This window comes from Calidris pugnax, unplaced genomic scaffold (assembly GCF_001431845.1).
Source record: "Calidris pugnax isolate Ruff unplaced genomic scaffold, ASM143184v1 scaffold133, whole genome shotgun sequence".
Taxonomy (NCBI): Eukaryota; Metazoa; Chordata; class Aves; order Charadriiformes; family Scolopacidae; genus Calidris; species Calidris pugnax.
In genome coordinates, this window is record NW_015090977.1 from 4,613,887 (window position 1) to 4,629,471 (window position 15,585).

Genomic DNA, 15,585 nt, shown 5'->3' on the forward strand with positions numbered 1-15,585 from the left:
GGGGGGGCGGGGCTAAGGGGTGGCTCCACCCCCTCACCCCCCAACCAACCCCCCCATCCCCCTGTGCAGCGCAGAGCACCGCTGGCCCCCGGGCTAGCAAGAACCCCCCCCGGGCTAGGAAGGGGCGGTTTGGGGGCTTTAATAAACGGAGTTGGGCCACCCCGAGCTGCCCCCAGCGCCAGGCAGCCCTTAGAGCAGCGGGCTGGGGTCCCCGGAGCTGCAGCCCCCCCCCCCCCCCCCCAACCCTGGAGTCCTCCCCCTGTGAAGAGGCACCTGCAGGGAAAGGTCTGCAGCTCCCCAAATTCCCCACGGTCACAGATCAAAATATTGCTGGGTCTGGCCCTGTGGGGTCTTCTTAAGTCTTTCCACAGAGAAGGTATCGGTGAAACGGGGTGTTAACGTGCTTTTATTACAATTATTAATTACACAGCCAAAAATCAAAAAAAAAAAAGAAAAAAAGTGGCCACTTACATAAGTCAAAAGGCAGCGCCGAGCTGCGGCATCCTCTGGCTGAGGCAGAGCACAGGCTGCCACCTCCCCGCATCCCTCCTCTCCTGACTCAGCCCAAAATCCTGCACAAACCCATCGGGAGAGAGCAAGGGTAGGGACAGGCTTATGGGAAAGAGGAGGGAGTTCCTTCCCTGGAAAGGAGATAAAAGAAAAGGCTGAAAGGCAGCACAAGGGGTCAGCTGGAGGTAATCCACCTTCTGGAGTCACCGCTGCCTGGGGGAGGGAGAAGACAAAGGAACACAATTCCTAAAAACTTACTGAAGAGACAAATACGTTTGTTATCCTGAGATGAGGAATACCTCTGCTCGGTTACAGCACTAACGCTGCTGGCTCTCAGGGTCCCACACGTGAGGGAATGGAACAGCAGCAAACTTTAGCCCCTGAAGATCAGTCTCCACCAGAGAAAGGAGAGGGACTTCTCTAGAAAAGAATCCAGAGCGAGAATTTACCATAAGCAGGTCAAACTCCTTGGCAGTTTAAAGCCTTTATGGCATTATTTGGAACAGGAAGCAATTGTAAATCGTTCCTCATTTTACTACACATGGGACCACATCCCTTTTTTTCTACTCCAGGGACGATGCCTTCCCCGTTTTGAGGTCACAGAGAACTTGCATTTTGTCTTGACAAAGAAACGTCCCTTCAAAAGCTCGCTCTGAAGTGCCTTTGTGTTCTGGAAGACACAGTACTGACAGGAACAACCACAACACGGCATAGTATTTTTCGGAATTCACAGCAACACCTACCAAGCACGGCTCCCACCGCTACGCTCAGCCACCCCAGCAAGACAGACTGTAAGGCAGATACCACCTTCAGCAACACATCCTCTTCCCTTTTCATGGATTTCACCTACCAACTTAGCCTTCCTAGAAAACACAACATATGAATAATTCAGCACGGGTAGAGATGGAGCCCTAGGCAGGCAGGATGAGGCCGCACGACCACAATTTGTTTAGTTCACCAAGGCCAACTCAAGTCCATCCTCTTCCCAACCGAGATAAGCGCGTCCTCATGCAGCAACATCTGCTCTACTTAATGCAAACCAACACTTATTTATTCAGCTCAAAAGCCCGACAAGCCCAGAGGCAGAACAGTCTTTGTTTATTTGTGGGGCTCTCACTTTTTCTCCGTCCCCGAGAGCTAAGAAACATCACAACATTTTGATCACGTCCTATGACAGACCTATCACCAGGGTCTACCTGCCCTCAGGGGGATTTCAAGTGAAGGGATTCTCATAACTCATCCCTCTCCACGGGGAAAACGCCAACAGCTGCAGAACATCCCTTCTGCATCTTAAGTGCTAGAGAATGAAACACCATCACGATTTATCCTGAAGCACCTGCCTCTATGAAGACAAGCAGAAAACAATTCCATGCAGATCTCTAGCCCGGGGTGGTGGTGGGGACACAGACCTGGCAGCTCAGAAGTTCTCCAGCTCTAAAGTCTTTGGGTATGTACAAGGGAGCTCCAACACAAACATTGCCTGCGCTTGATCACAGCTGCTTCCCCACCGCCACGGTAATACCACTGAGAAGCCATTACATAAAGCCAGCTCAGAGAAAATGCAGGATTTCCGGCAGCACTGTTCAACAAAGGCTAAAACTAAAAAGGGACTCTCCCTTTTTACTGTTTTTGCTTGAAATAATTTGGCATTAACAAAGGCTTGAGAAGAAGTAGCACCACATTCTGGATGCCGAGGTCCTGGGATGAGCGTGTCTGAAAGATAGCAGGCACTTTTTTAATTAAAGATACACCGAAGAGACAACAATCCAAGTTACAAATAAAACCACTACTGCATATGCTTTTCATTTAAGCACCAGTAAGTAAATATATATATACGGATGTTATGATTCCCACCAGGGAACCCGAAGTTCAAAGCAGAGAGCTCGAGCAGAGAGAAAGGCAAGTGCCACTACACGAAGCAGAACACAAGCAAAACCATTCCATTCCAAGCCTTTCTGCCACAGGATTTGGAGGCTTTACAGACATAATCTTTTGGAAAAGATACTGTTCCAATCCAAAAGCAAAAAGTAAATGAAATACAGCTAAGACCTTTTTCTGTATTTTCACATGCACTACTTCACTTGGTCTTTTTGTCCCTTCCTGCAGCACCTGCAAGCATCTCTTCATTTTACTGAAATCCTCTTCAAACAAAAAAAAAAGAAGACAGAACAATCCAACACACCCCCTTTATTCATTTAAAAAACACGGAAGAAAAGTAATAGGGAAAATTTTAGCAATAAAAAAGGGATCCTGCTTAAAAATCTATAGAACTTGTCTAGCAACATAAACTGATTTCTTTGGGTTAGAGATGACCCCATACAAAACCCCAAATTCAGAACACTCACAGTGCAGGAGAGTCTGGCTACAGACCACTTTTCTACTTCAGGTTAAACTCTTCCCTTAGACTCAAGTATCCCACTGCTACCAGTTTCGACTTAAGTAGAATACGTAGCCCTCACAGTAATATTTTCCTTAAATGGTAATGGATATGTTTTAGCTTTCAGACAGAAAAACACTCTGGGCCATGTTTGAAAGAACTCTAGGGTCACAGAGACTTATGGCTGACTCTTTAGAGCAAACTGAGAGCAGACTGCATAGCAGTTATACAAGCAATTAAGAAAAAAATCTCTTATTTGGCATTTCTCTATCAATATCTCTTGGGCCTGTGACGTGAAGGTCATTCACCATGAAGCAGATATAACGTACGCCAATGGGTTCTGCTTGGCTGAGATGAAAGACTTTCATGCTCCTGCATATAAAGCAATGAACAGTGTTTCCAGCTGTCCCTGAAAGGCCTCATCCTCTTCCCATCACGAAACTTGGCTCTTCAGCATCATCTTCCTTCTCTTCCTCCTCCTTGCTATCCTCTTCCTCATCCTCGCTGCTGCCTTGCTCTTGAGATTGATCAGGTTCTGAAAACACAAAGAGTATGAATTGATAACACATTCCCCCTGTGTCGCCCTCGTTAAGTATTTCACAACAAAATCATCTCAGGTGCTAAGCCAGCGTGTATTAGGTCACACTAATTAGTACAGATGGGTAACATATTCCCACGAGTCTTCCTTGTTAAATATCTCACAACAAAGTAGTCCCAGATACCAAGGAAACACGGATCAGGTTATATTAATTCTACTGAGCGAGGCAGAGCTCAGAATATCAAATTCTCCCTTGGAGAAATATTCCCTTACCTCCAACGTTACCACTGTGCCAAGTCCATCATTAAACAACTCCACCTCCTACAGAGCATTATTTCAAACAGAGGTAGCCAAACGCTGAAGTGATAAATTATCTCACCTCTACACGTTGGCATGAACTTTCAAGGATTGTATAATACTGTTAAAGAACGTGGGCCCTAGGCAAAGCTCGGTATATTTCTACTCCTATCCAGGTTTACAGAAACTCCACAAGCTGCCATGAGCTTTTACTGACTGATACACTGCAAGCAACTCGTTAAGATATACGTAAGATTAACGAGGTTCACAGAAAACCCATGAAGCCTGCAAAAAGACCAGAAAACACCTACTAGAAATTAAATAAAGCATAATGAAAATTAGGTACGGCATGAAGTGGGACCTGAATCTAACAGCCATCCTTCTGCTCCCAGCAGCTCTTGTACCTTTACTGTTTCTCAGGCCAAGTCACACTGGGCTCATGCCCTGACCAGTTACAGCAGGATTCAGGCTCAGTGGTCTGATGCCATCGCGTGGTGAAGTTCTGTACTCACATTTTTTTTTTATTAGGTGTCTGTACAATAATCCAACTTTGTTAAAATGGACCTTATTTTGCGTCGACCTTTATTCTTAATGTTTTTACTACAACAAAGGTGAAAGACGGCAACTCAGGTTTTACTTATTCATTCAAAAAGGAAGATAAAACGCCTGCCTGCCACGTCCAACAAAACCCATTTCATTTAATTGAGGGAAAACTCTCAGATCTCAACCCAGGGCACACAAAACTAGAGAAAAGACATGCCCGATCTCAGTAGACTGAAGATGGCTTCTACCTCCCTCCACCGATTCTACTTTATTTTTAAAATAGAGAACCACAAACTGTAAAGAGCTAAGAACTGTTCTAAAGACAGAGGAGTTTGGATTCTGGCTTCCAGAAAATGATTTACTTGTGCCAAACAAAACCACTCCAGCCCAGCAATCGGTACGTGGCAGTCCCACAGCACAGTGCCAGTCCCTGAGCCAGCTTCCCGCTCTCCCAGCCGCTCCCTAAAGGGAGGGTGTTCTGGTTTGTTCACTCAAAAAAGAGAACAAAAAAAGTACGTTGACTCATACTTAATTTCTCCTCCCAGTCACAATTCATAAATGAGTAGCTTAAAAAAAAAAACAAAAAAAAAACAAAAACCCAAAACCAAAACAAAACACCAAAAACCCCCGCTCTACTACATTCACTTCCTGTCACAAGTAAAATTAACCTAATGATTAATTTGTCCTCTCGTGTTTATATGGGAGGCTGGCGATGGTTCAGTTGAAACACATCCAGTTTTGAAAAGCCAAGCAGAAATAAGGTGGAACTGTCAGACAAGTCACTGTTCAAGCAGAATTATCAGCAACTGTTGTAACTTGAAGACTGCAGAATTAGCGAGCTTATCCACAAAGCCCTGTGCTAACTCACAAAGAACAACTATTTGAAAGGAAGCAACAAGCACTCAAAAGTCTGAGCAAACGGTCACACTGACATTGCTGAACATTAATTTTCAAGACTGCAGGAGAAGAGAAGCAGTCAGGTTTTCACGTTTATTTCTATATGACATCAGATAGTCGTGTGGAACAGATGGCACCACGGTGGCTCAATTTCTTACACACAAAATCGTAACTCAGTTTCTTGCTGCCCAAGCTGTGCACTTTTTCCACCTGTTTTCCCATACGCATTCAAAACACACTTGGAAAAATAACAGCCTTTTAGCAATATTGCGTTTTTTAGCAGAAGATATTCTAAATCTGCGGTTTGTCAGAATAGCTGGGGCAAAACATCCACAATCAACAGACCTGGATTCCAATGTTTGCTGTCCAAAATTTCCCCTAATAAAGGGAAAATATTCATAAACAGCCAAGTTATTCATAAGATTAAATCTCAACAAAAATGGTTTTCAAAGAGGACTTTTGAAACATTAGCTAAAATAACAAGCTTAAGGCTCCTATCCATGTATCAAGAATGCTTGGGGTAGCAGGGTAGAACAAACCCTTCCAGGCTTCAATTAGGGAACAGAACTAAGTCTTGAGAAAAGAAAACTAAATTTCACTGACCTTTTTCCTGCTTCTTTTGTTCGAGTTTATTTTTCTTAGCTTGCAGTTTCTTCTCTTTTAATTTCTGGCTATAAATCAAAAAAGAAAAACACTCTTATGCAAATCCAACATGGTAACGCTCCTGCACATTCACACACTGATAAAGGACGTACTACATTACAGACATTTTGGAAAAACAGACTTCAGCAGAGAAGTTAAATTTTAATTTGGCCTCAACTGAAGATCCAGTGAGTGCAAACTTGGACACATGACCAACAGAAACTTTTCTACGGTGTTTTTAGTCTAATTAAATTTATTTTATTTTTTTTAAAGTCTTGCATCATGCCACTGCAACCAAACTGCACGATATCCAAGAATCTCAAAGAACACAGAAGGAACAAAAATGAAACTGCCCCTACGTTTTCACTACCTTGCCTTATAAAGAGAAAATGGTGTCAAAACCCAGACTGCTGGAACTGAACACTGGGGGGCAAAAAAAAAAAAAGTCAATCAATGCTTTAATTGAAAAAAATAATGCTATGACCTTCCTCTTTGGCTGTACTTAATCAATATGCCCCCTGAGTAACATTAGGGCTAAAAGGGAATTTCAGTTTGTACGACCAGTTTTATTTTCCTAGCAAAGGTAACCAGGCAGCCCCATGGCAGTCACAGGGAAGAGCAAGCTGGGATTCATCTTCCTCTCTCAACACCATAAACGAATTCTCTTGAAACAGAGAGCCCAGTGCTGTACCTGTTAGGTCAGGGCAGAAGAGGAAGGGTGGTGAGGGAAGTTAGAGGGGCTCCTGCAGGGCAAAGCTGCAAACCTACACCATTAGACCATCGAAGGGGGACAAGGAGACGCTGGAGTGTTCAGGCAGCATTTGCTGTTTGAACAGTTGTTTTCTCTCTCAGCCAGGGAGAAGGCAGCAGGCCAGATCTGACTTGCTGGCCATCTGTTGGCCCACACTAAATTAAAGTAAGATGGCAGCAGTATTTGTGTTGTGCACTTTTGTGCTAATAAGCCAGTGAGTCACTTTGCACAGGCCTTTCAGCAGCAGCTCCCAGCTACAAGACACAAACCCCCGCTCTCAAAGAAGGTCAGACCCTCTGAAAGAGCTGAGCCATTATATGGTATGGTAGACACAGACCGTGGAATTTAAACTCTTGTATTGGACTATTTCTTGAGAGCATCAACCTTGTAACTGATTCACTTTGTCTAAAACTTAAGAGAAAGATGGATTTAACGTTTTTTAATTTTTCCATCTAACTTCATAGACCTGCCAGACATTTTGATGCAGTAGGTAGAAGCGGCTGCTGATTTTAAGAGCACTGCACCCATCAGTGGCCTTTCCAGTATTCACAGACTGAACTGGACTAGTCACACTGACAGTGCACAGAAGACAGCATTAGGGCCCACCACTCTCTGCTAGTCCCAATCCATACGTGTACCCATTAAGCAGTACCCATTTTTTGCACTTAAGCTGCTTGGCGTCAGCTGTTTCAGGTATTTGTTTAAGCCAGATGTGCACACAAACCTTCCCTGACATTTTAATAACAAATTGCAGTAAGACAGCTCGCAGTCAACACCACCCTGTCAGCAAAAGCTGCTCAACCAGTCAAAAGTTATCCTGGTGGTGATGGCACGGAAAATAAACCACGCCAGCAAAGCCTGTCAAGTTTACAGCCACCTTTAGAAACCAAACAATGACATTCACAAAATTAATTTCCACAGCCAGACTTCTCAGCTGATAGATGTAGACACAGAAGGACAGCGTTTATCCAAAGCACTCAGCTACAGATGAGGCACAGAGCATGAGGGTTTCCACGTCAAACCTCCTGAGAACAATCTGCCCTTACCGCTTCCTTCTGCGTTTTGCTGTTTGTTCTTCTGCAATCATCTTATTCCTCTCCAGTTTCTTCTGGAATTCCTCATCTAGTCTTTGCTGTAATTGATCACACGTCATACTTTGGTCACAATCTAAATTAAAATACTTCTTTTCAAAGTCATATCCTTTTAGGGAGAAGTGTTTTAGCAAAATACAGAAGGGAGCTTTGCCAGATTTTGTCTGGCTACTTCTTTACACAAAAGCCATATTCCTAGGGATGACTTCTGTACAGACAGCATTTTTAACCTGCAGCCTGAGCCAAACACTGAAGTCTTTAGAGGGAGGAATCCTCACCAAAACAGATGAGGGAGGTTGGGCTTCTGCCCTAAAGAATGTTTCAATAAAAACAAGAGAATAATTTGAGACACAAACGTTAACATATGGATCAAAGGACTCATCTTGGCCAGGAGAGAATGTAACAATAATGCTCTCTGAAAGAGGTGCTATTCTACTTGAAGACTTAAAAGAGAGCGATCTGGACTCTCTGCACAGGCACTTGCTTTGATTCTGTCTGTGCAAAACAGTGATATGAGGGATTTCCAGTTTTTAAAGTATTTTCAGTCCAACCTGAGAACACAAACACTCACGTTCAGTCTTACTGTGTGCTAGGACTCCAGTGAACAGAGAAGATGGAGCACGTCTGACAAAAAGCACCAAATGTTTCAATACTGACAAAGACACCACATATCACATATTCCTACATTTTTCCTCCGCTAAGGGGTGGTTTGGAACTGAATCATTTGTACATGACTTTAAAGGAAAAAAAGATTTGCAATGAACATCAAATAGTGAAGGAGAGGGAATTACAAAGAGTCCTGCTGACCTTCTCAGCCATGGCATCCATGAAATCCTGCCTCTGGTACTCTCGCCGACGAAGATGCCGGTATACATGAAACTCCCCACTCCCAGCTCCAGCACTGGAACCTACAATAAAAAAAGAGTTAGTCTGCTAGAAAATAACATTTACTAGATGTTCACAAATGATTACAGCTAGCTAGGGGACAGGACACACAAACAGGCACTGTAAGATGAAAATCTACTAACACCACACAGAGTGTGTCACCATTTTATACAAGCTCAAATCACTCACAATAAAAAGCCAAAGCGAGCAGCAAACCCTTGCACTTATGGTTCACTCTCCTCTAGAGAGAATCCAGTCTTAGCTAGACACCAAGCAGTAAAAGAACCAGAGATCAAATGCACACCCCATTCTTTTATAGGCAGACGTGAGCTAAAACATCCTGCTGAGGCTGCTTCTCACTAATTTTCAGCACCTCATACAAAAATAAAGGTCAACAGAAAGGTGATAAATCTCATCATATTATACTTTCCCATGCAAGACAGACACCACTGACAGTTTTTGACCGTTTCTTCATAAATGAAATCCCTATAGCTCTCTCTTTCTGGCATCAGTCTGCATGTTGAAGTCTCACAGGAGCTTTCAACACCGCACTCCATTCTCTTCCTCTGTCTCCTGAGCCGTTTCTGAACGCCAAGCACACAAACGCACGCCTCAAAGAAGACACCTGGTAATTAAAACATGGCAGCTGGGACTGCAAACAGGGGTGCTCTTGATACCAACAGAATCCCAACACATCAGGTGCTCCCACAAAAACAAGACAGTTCAACTCAAGCACATCGCAAAGCTATTTGAAAAAGCCACGAGGGAATAACAGTAAACAACACAGTTTTTCAGAAGTATATAAAAGCTTTAGTCCGAGATCAGTTATTCTGGAATAAGAAGTCAGCCTCTAGAAGGGATCATTAATAAGGATGAAGATCCCAAAGAAAGACAGTACATGCAGATATAATTTATACCACAGCTACTAAATTTAATCCCTGCAGGTAAAAGCAAAGTGTAAGAAGAATACTTGGGTTGGGTTCCCTGCACGGCTGCCAGCTCCCTACCTGACCGTGTACAATCACATCCACTGCACGTGTCTGCTTCTCACTGCCTGACATTCAGACTCCAAACAGCCAAGAGGGACTTCGTAATTCTGAGCTTCCAGAGCACACTCTCAGATCCATGGAAAGGACAAATTTACTTATCATCATTTACTTGTCATCGCCAGAGCAGCAGTTCATTTCAGTGCACACAATCCACGTGCTGGAGTGCCAAATACAACTTGGAAAAGCAACTCCTGAAGCACATTTCATACCTCTTTTCTCCAGCAAAATGAGCAACAACAGAAAACCGTCTCTGCCTTTTTCTGTTACACACTTTTCTAAGTTTAACGTAGCTGACCCTACAGTTATCTGAAGAACAGTATCTTTACCCATGACATCTCTAACGAACTCCGGGGGAGGTCGTGGTGCCCATTCATTCAGTTTTTCGGGAATTGGTACAGTCTTTTCCTGCAAGAACAAGCCAACCAGTCATCAGTATCTTCTAGGAGCAAAGTCTGCAATTTTAACACATTGTTGAAAGGTGGTGTATGTCTGACAACAGCCTCTTCCACCAGCTGACAGATCTCAGAAGGAACACAGCTTTAGAAATTTCTTCATGCATAGGGATCAGGAGCAGGCAGAAAATGAGAATCAGGAGGTATCCTCTCCTCCCCTCACATTCAGACCTGCAGGCCAACAAACCCCAGGAGGACTGGGAGCGTCTGTGCTTCTTTTCAGTACAAAAACTAGAAGGAAGCAAGCCAGCACCTCCAAGCACTCACAGAAATTGAGTATACTCCCACTACCAGTGGTCTGGGAAGAGATGAAAGGCATTTGTGCACCTTCCATGTCAGATCTACAGAGGACAGGAAAGAGCAGAGAAGGGAGAACACATGGTGCAAGGTCAGAGGAAGAACACAGCGTGGGGACGTCTCAGCTTCCTCCAGCACACACACAGAGGGAGGGCGAGAGTCTCCACCCGGCAAATACCTCCTCCTTGGGACAAGGATCAAAACACCCAGTTAGAGGAATCAGGGTCATGCTTCCTCCCCCCCAAATTAAAAACAGCAGGCAGAGGAACAAGCAGCTGGCAGAGCACTGAGGGGCCAGTCCTCCCTCCCGAGTCCCTGGGGATGGGTCTCTCCCCTCAGGGCACCCCAGGGAAGATGGATCCCTCTCCCCTCACAGAAACCTGGTGTGTGTGCTGCAGGGATCAGTCCCTCTCCCCTCGCACAGCCCAGGAAGGAGGACGGTAGTGGTGGTGGTGTCAGTCCATCTCTCCCTATGGAACTGGGAAGGAGGAATGGAGGTGCCAGCCCCTCTCCCCTCACGGAGCCGTAGAGGAGAAAAGGGTGGGGGGCATCGGTCCCTCTCCCCTCAAGGACCCGGGAGAAGGAAGGCAGGGGTGGGGTGGGATTGTCAGTCCATGTCCCCTCATGGAACTGGGAAGGAGCGGGGGTCGGTCCCTCTCTCCTCACAGACCCCGGGGGAGCAGTGGAGTGGTAGTGAGGGGGGGGAGAAGGGTGGTCGTTCCATCTCCCCTCAAGGACCCGAGGAAGAGGAAGGCGGGGGGGTGTTGGTGTTCGGTCCCTCTCCCCTCACAGAAGCAGGGAGGAAGAAGGGAGGGAGGGGGGGTCGGTCCTTCTCCCCTCACAGAACCAGGGAGGAGGAAGGGGGCGGAGGGGAATTGAGGGGGGGAGGTTCGGTCCCTCTCCCCTCAAGGACCCGGGGAGGAGGAAGGCGGGGAGAGGACCCGTCCTTCTCCCCTCACGGACCCCGGGGAAGCGGCAGTCCCAGTCTCCCTCTCCCCTGACGGACCCACCGCCCCGGGAAGGGGCCGCGGCCCAGCGGGTGCCCTCACCGGGTTCCTCATGAGCCGCTCAAGGCGGAGGCGCTGCTCCTCGGCGGCATTCCGCGGGATGACGAGGGGCTGCGGCTCCTTGCGGGGCCGGGGCGGCCGCGGGGCCGAGGGCGCCGCCATGTTGAAGCCGCCTCCGCGCCCCGCCCCGCCGCTACGTCACGTGACGTCACGCCGCACGACGCTCCCGGCCTGTAGGGCCGCCGCCGCCTGTCATGGCGGCGGGTGAGAGGAGCACACAGTGGAGAAGGGAACCCCACGGGGAAACCGGGCCCACAGGGCACCTGCGGCATGGCAGGGTCCGGCAGGAGAAAGCAGGCAGCGGCCGAATGTGGCTGCGGGCCCAGGCGCGGCCTTGCTGGGGGCTGGAGTGGGCCCCTGCCTCGCCTCTCCTCGCTCTGGCAGTGGGGGCCGCTTCCCCCAAAGTTGTGTTTGCTGGAGTTCTGATGTCCCCTGTCTCCCCAAGCACGTTCTCCCGGCTGCAGGGAGCCCATAGCAAGGCAGCTCCTATGGAGCTGGGTGTGTTCAGCCCGGAGAAGAGGAGGCTGAGGGGAGACCTCTCTCTCTACAACTCCCTGAAAGGAGGGTGTAGCCAGGGGGATCGGTCTCTTCTCCCAAGGAACAGGCGATGGGACAAGGGGAAATGGCCTGAACTTGCACCAGGGGAGGTTTAGGATGGGTGTAAGGAAGAATCTCCTCACTGAAAGGGTTGTCAAGCATTGGAACAGGCTGCCCAGGGAAGGGGTTGAGTCACTATCCCTGGAGGTATTTAAAGGAGGGGAGACACAGCGCTGAGGGACAGGGTTTAGTGGTGGTTTTGGCAGTTTCAGGTTAATGGATGGACTCGATGATCTTAAAGGTTCCTTCCAACCTAGACGATTCTGTGATCTGCCACGCACTGGCCAGGCTCTGGCCTCAGCCCTGACAACAGAGCCCAGAGGAGGGTGAAAATTCAGTGCGTTTCGCACTGGCACCCTCAGCCCTGCCAAATCCCTTCCCCGTGACGATGTAAGCGATACGGGACTTCCTAGTGCCTCCCCGCCAGGCTGCCCGCGCCATCTGTTCGTGTCACTTTGGTAATTAAGCAGCGCTGCCTGCGGGCTTTGTCCGCTGACAGTGATGAACGGCGGCGTGATTCCCCACGGCGCAGCCTTGCCGGGCACTGGAGAGGCAGGCAGGTAGTGTGGGGGGACGCTGTGCCTTCTGCATTCATATTCCCTCCTGGATTTTGCAGGAACAGTGCCTGGACCAGCTTGTACGCTCAAATCCATGCTTTTCTGACGGGGATGGAGGGAGCTGCGAGTGGGGAAGAGGAGCCGGAGCTAGCTGCAATACAGGCTTCCTCTGCAAGCCAAATTTCTTGTCGAGCCACTGTGGCCTTACAGAAATGGCATGGCATGTGCTCGGGCAGTGCGTGCGTCAGAGAATTAGCAACTAAAGGTCAGCTGCAATGGAAGAGGGGCATAAGCCTTTGTGTAGTTTATGGAGATAAGCTGGGGCGGTGAAGCTGGGCTCCGGGTTTCAGACAGCTTCGTGCTGTGCATGTGGAGAGGGTGGCAGAAAAGGGGAACAGAGAGGCTGGGAATGGCTCCTTCTGAGATTTATGGGTCATTTGTATGACCTGAATGTATTAAGCCCCCATTATCTTCCCCCTTCCATGAAGAAAATCGGAGCTGATCCTCAGGTTCAGCCGTATGTTTACAAAAGACTTTTCAACCTCTGCTGAGGTTGCTATGGAAATGGTGCTAGTTTATGCCTCGTGTTTGTCTTACCAACCTGATTTGTAAAAGAATGGTGTGAATTTAGTGTTGGCTGAGTTCCCGGCTGGCCATGCTGGCCTTGGAAGGCATCCTTGCAGTGAGAGCCCTGGCTGGAGCAATGCAAACAGCTTCCCCCATGCTGTCTCCTGGCTCACAAGCTCCCGTGCCCACAGGTCTCCCAGCCTTGGGTCCTGTTCAGCCCACCAGGAGAGAAAACAGGCAGTGCCAGCCTGTGCTCAGCCCTTACAAGGGAGACACCAGCTCTGTTTGCAGGGGCTAGGGCAAGTACACACCCCTGTCCCCTCTCAGTCACCGCAGAACGGGTTTTAGAAGCAGAGTTGCTGCAAATCGGTTGAGTTTCCTCTTCCATCTGCTTTGCTGAGTCCTGAGCACAACACAGGCCAGTTTAGCTCGCTAGCCCCTCAAGTGTCACCCCGTTTCTTCCTCCTCGCTGCCACGGCCACCTCCCTGAAACACAGCTTCCAGAAGCCGGGGTGTGAGTGATGAGCTGTCAGGTCTCAGCGCTCTCGTGCCAGTCCCCAGGAGAGGAAGGCAGCGTGGCAGCCGTGCCCGCAGACATTGCGACAGCTCGAGGGCTGCGGGGAGCAGCTGGTCAGCTGAGTTCTCTTGCCCAAAGCGTGGCTTGTGCCAGCCAACAACTCACGGCCCCGAGAGATAGCAGGCAGCTGCCTGTCATCCAGAGGAGCCCACACAAAGAGCGTGGGGAAAGAGACCTGGGAGCATCTCGCTCTCAAACGACACGTCCAGGGAATTAGGCTCTTGATGTATTACACGCATGTTACTTTCAGGATGTATCTGGGAAGAGGGGACAAGACACAAGACTATTGCCTGAGTCATAAAAAAAATAGGAAGTGTTTCATCATGCCATTAAAAAATACAAAGCTCACGAAGTCGGAGTGCTGGGCTGGGATCTGGATGGAACTGGGCTTACTGGGGACAGGGGATTTGCATTAGAACAGGGAAGTGTTTTCACAGTTCAGCGCAAAACAAACACAAAACTCCACTCCCTGAGCTGTATCAAAGCAGCTCCTTTGTGTTTCAGAGCGAGGCATTCTGAGGGGCTTTTCCTACCAAAAGGATCCTTCTGGAAGGACCACGAGCCTTTGCTGAGACACATCAGGCAGGCAGGAGCAGCCGGGGACAGCTCGAACACCCGCGTGAGACTGTGCTGCTGAAATCCCATGACATTTTTGCCCTCTTTGTAGCATTTACCAGGGTGCAGCTCAGCACCAGCATCCCCACAGCCCAGTCCCACTCTGTCCCCTGGCACACGGTCCATGCCCTGAGGCTGCTTTCTCCTCCTTTCACTACCACATCTCTGCCTTTGATGCAAAGGGCTGTCACATCCTGCCCCTGCCCTCCCAGGAACCCTGCGAAAGGAAAGGAAAGCATGTTTTCCAGCAAGGCTCACGCTGTAATTAGACAATTTTGCTAATAGGCCGAGGTGTGAAGGGCTTACGGTGAGGCAGGAGGAGCAGTTGTCCCGCAGGCATAGCCCTGGGCACAAGGAGTCGTCCATACGGAGGGGCTGTCACCTCCCCAGCTGCCCAGCTCCTGATGGATGAGCTCTCCAGGATCGACAAACAGCTTCTCGGAGACTTTTTGGGAGGGAGAGGTTTTTGTGAATGGATGATGACAAGAGCCACGGCCTGCCTGCAGAGCTGAGCAGCTCCCTCCACCTCCCCCCCCACTCCCCCCCCCAAAAAGCCATGTGTTCGCTGCGTCTGGAAGCCGTGTCTGTCACGCTGCTTAGCTGTGACAGTACAGTCTGGGACAACGTACTGGTTTTCCCGGGGGGATCCTCAGCAGAAGAGAGCACACCAGAAAGACACACAACGGCGGAGTGTGAGGCACTGCCTTCCCAGGAGAGACAAAGGCACGGGAGGGGGGAATGACACGCTACGGGGACCTCAGCTTCTGGGAGATGCTAGGACCCCTTTGGCCAGGGAGGTCCAGCACCACTCCCCAGGGCTGCTAATTTACTTTTATCTCCACTGCTTTGGGGATGGAGGCGTTCCGGCTTGCACCAGTGAGAAACCAGACAAAGAAAATAACAGACTGGGAGGAGAGGAAACCCTGCCTTGTGCAGCCTGGAGCGTCCTCCACCTCCCTCTGCTCAACAGTGAGAAAAATACCCCTCTCCTCCACTCTCTGTGCACTCCATGGGGCAGAGGCAGGCTAAGATAGCATGGAGGTCTGCACAGAAGCAACACAACAGCATCCTCCCTCTTTTTTTTTTCCCCAAAGTAGAAAATCCAGCAAAGCCCCAAGCTCAGGCACTGTCCTTTTTGCCAAGTGATTTTATTTTAAAACTGGAACTCAAGTTCTCCACTTGTTTAACAAGTCCCTTCTTTTTTTAAATAAAATTAATTTATTCTACAGAACAGTAAACTCTTCCAGACTCTTCCCTATTTACAAATTAACATTTT

The 15,585-nt window shown here is 48.4% G+C and overlaps 2 protein-coding genes across 2 annotated transcripts in view; both read right to left on the minus strand.

Moving 5' to 3' along the window:
- The window catches only part of ORAI2 (ORAI calcium release-activated calcium modulator 2), a 12,567-nt gene extending 11,961 nt beyond the window's left edge, over nucleotides 1–606 (minus strand). The window contains exon 1 of the mRNA XM_014953144.1: nucleotides 472–606. The gene's annotated coding sequence lies outside the window, so the exon portion shown is untranslated. The remainder of the gene's footprint in view (nucleotides 1–471) is intronic.
- Nucleotides 387–11,522, minus strand: PRKRIP1 (PRKR interacting protein 1 (IL11 inducible)). The gene is made up of 6 exons (XM_014953145.1): nucleotides 11,379–11,522; nucleotides 9,907–9,985; nucleotides 8,454–8,554; nucleotides 7,602–7,687; nucleotides 5,766–5,833; nucleotides 387–3,422 (listed from the first exon to the last, which is right to left on the minus strand). The coding sequence occupies exons 1-6, from the start codon at nucleotides 11,496–11,498 to the stop codon at nucleotides 3,307–3,309; spliced, it is 570 nt and encodes a 189-aa protein (XP_014808631.1). The 5' UTR covers nucleotides 11,499–11,522; the 3' UTR covers nucleotides 387–3,306.
- Between the last annotated feature and the right edge of the window lie 4,063 nt (nucleotides 11,523–15,585).

Excerpts from the sequence above, each read along its gene's own strand:
- PRKRIP1 (XM_014953145.1), bottom strand. The coding sequence starts at position 11,498 with ATGGCGGCGCCCTCGGCCCCGCGGCCGCCCCGGCCCCGCAAGGAGCCG. Across the intron at positions 9,986-11,378 it reads AGCGGCTCATGAGGAACCCG|GAAAAGACTGTACCAATTCC; the intron begins GTGAGGGCACCC and ends TTGTTCTTGCAG. Across the intron at positions 8,555-9,906 it reads GTTCGTTAGAGATGTCATGG|GTTCCAGTGCTGGAGCTGGG; the intron begins GTAAAGATACTG and ends TTTTTATTGTAG.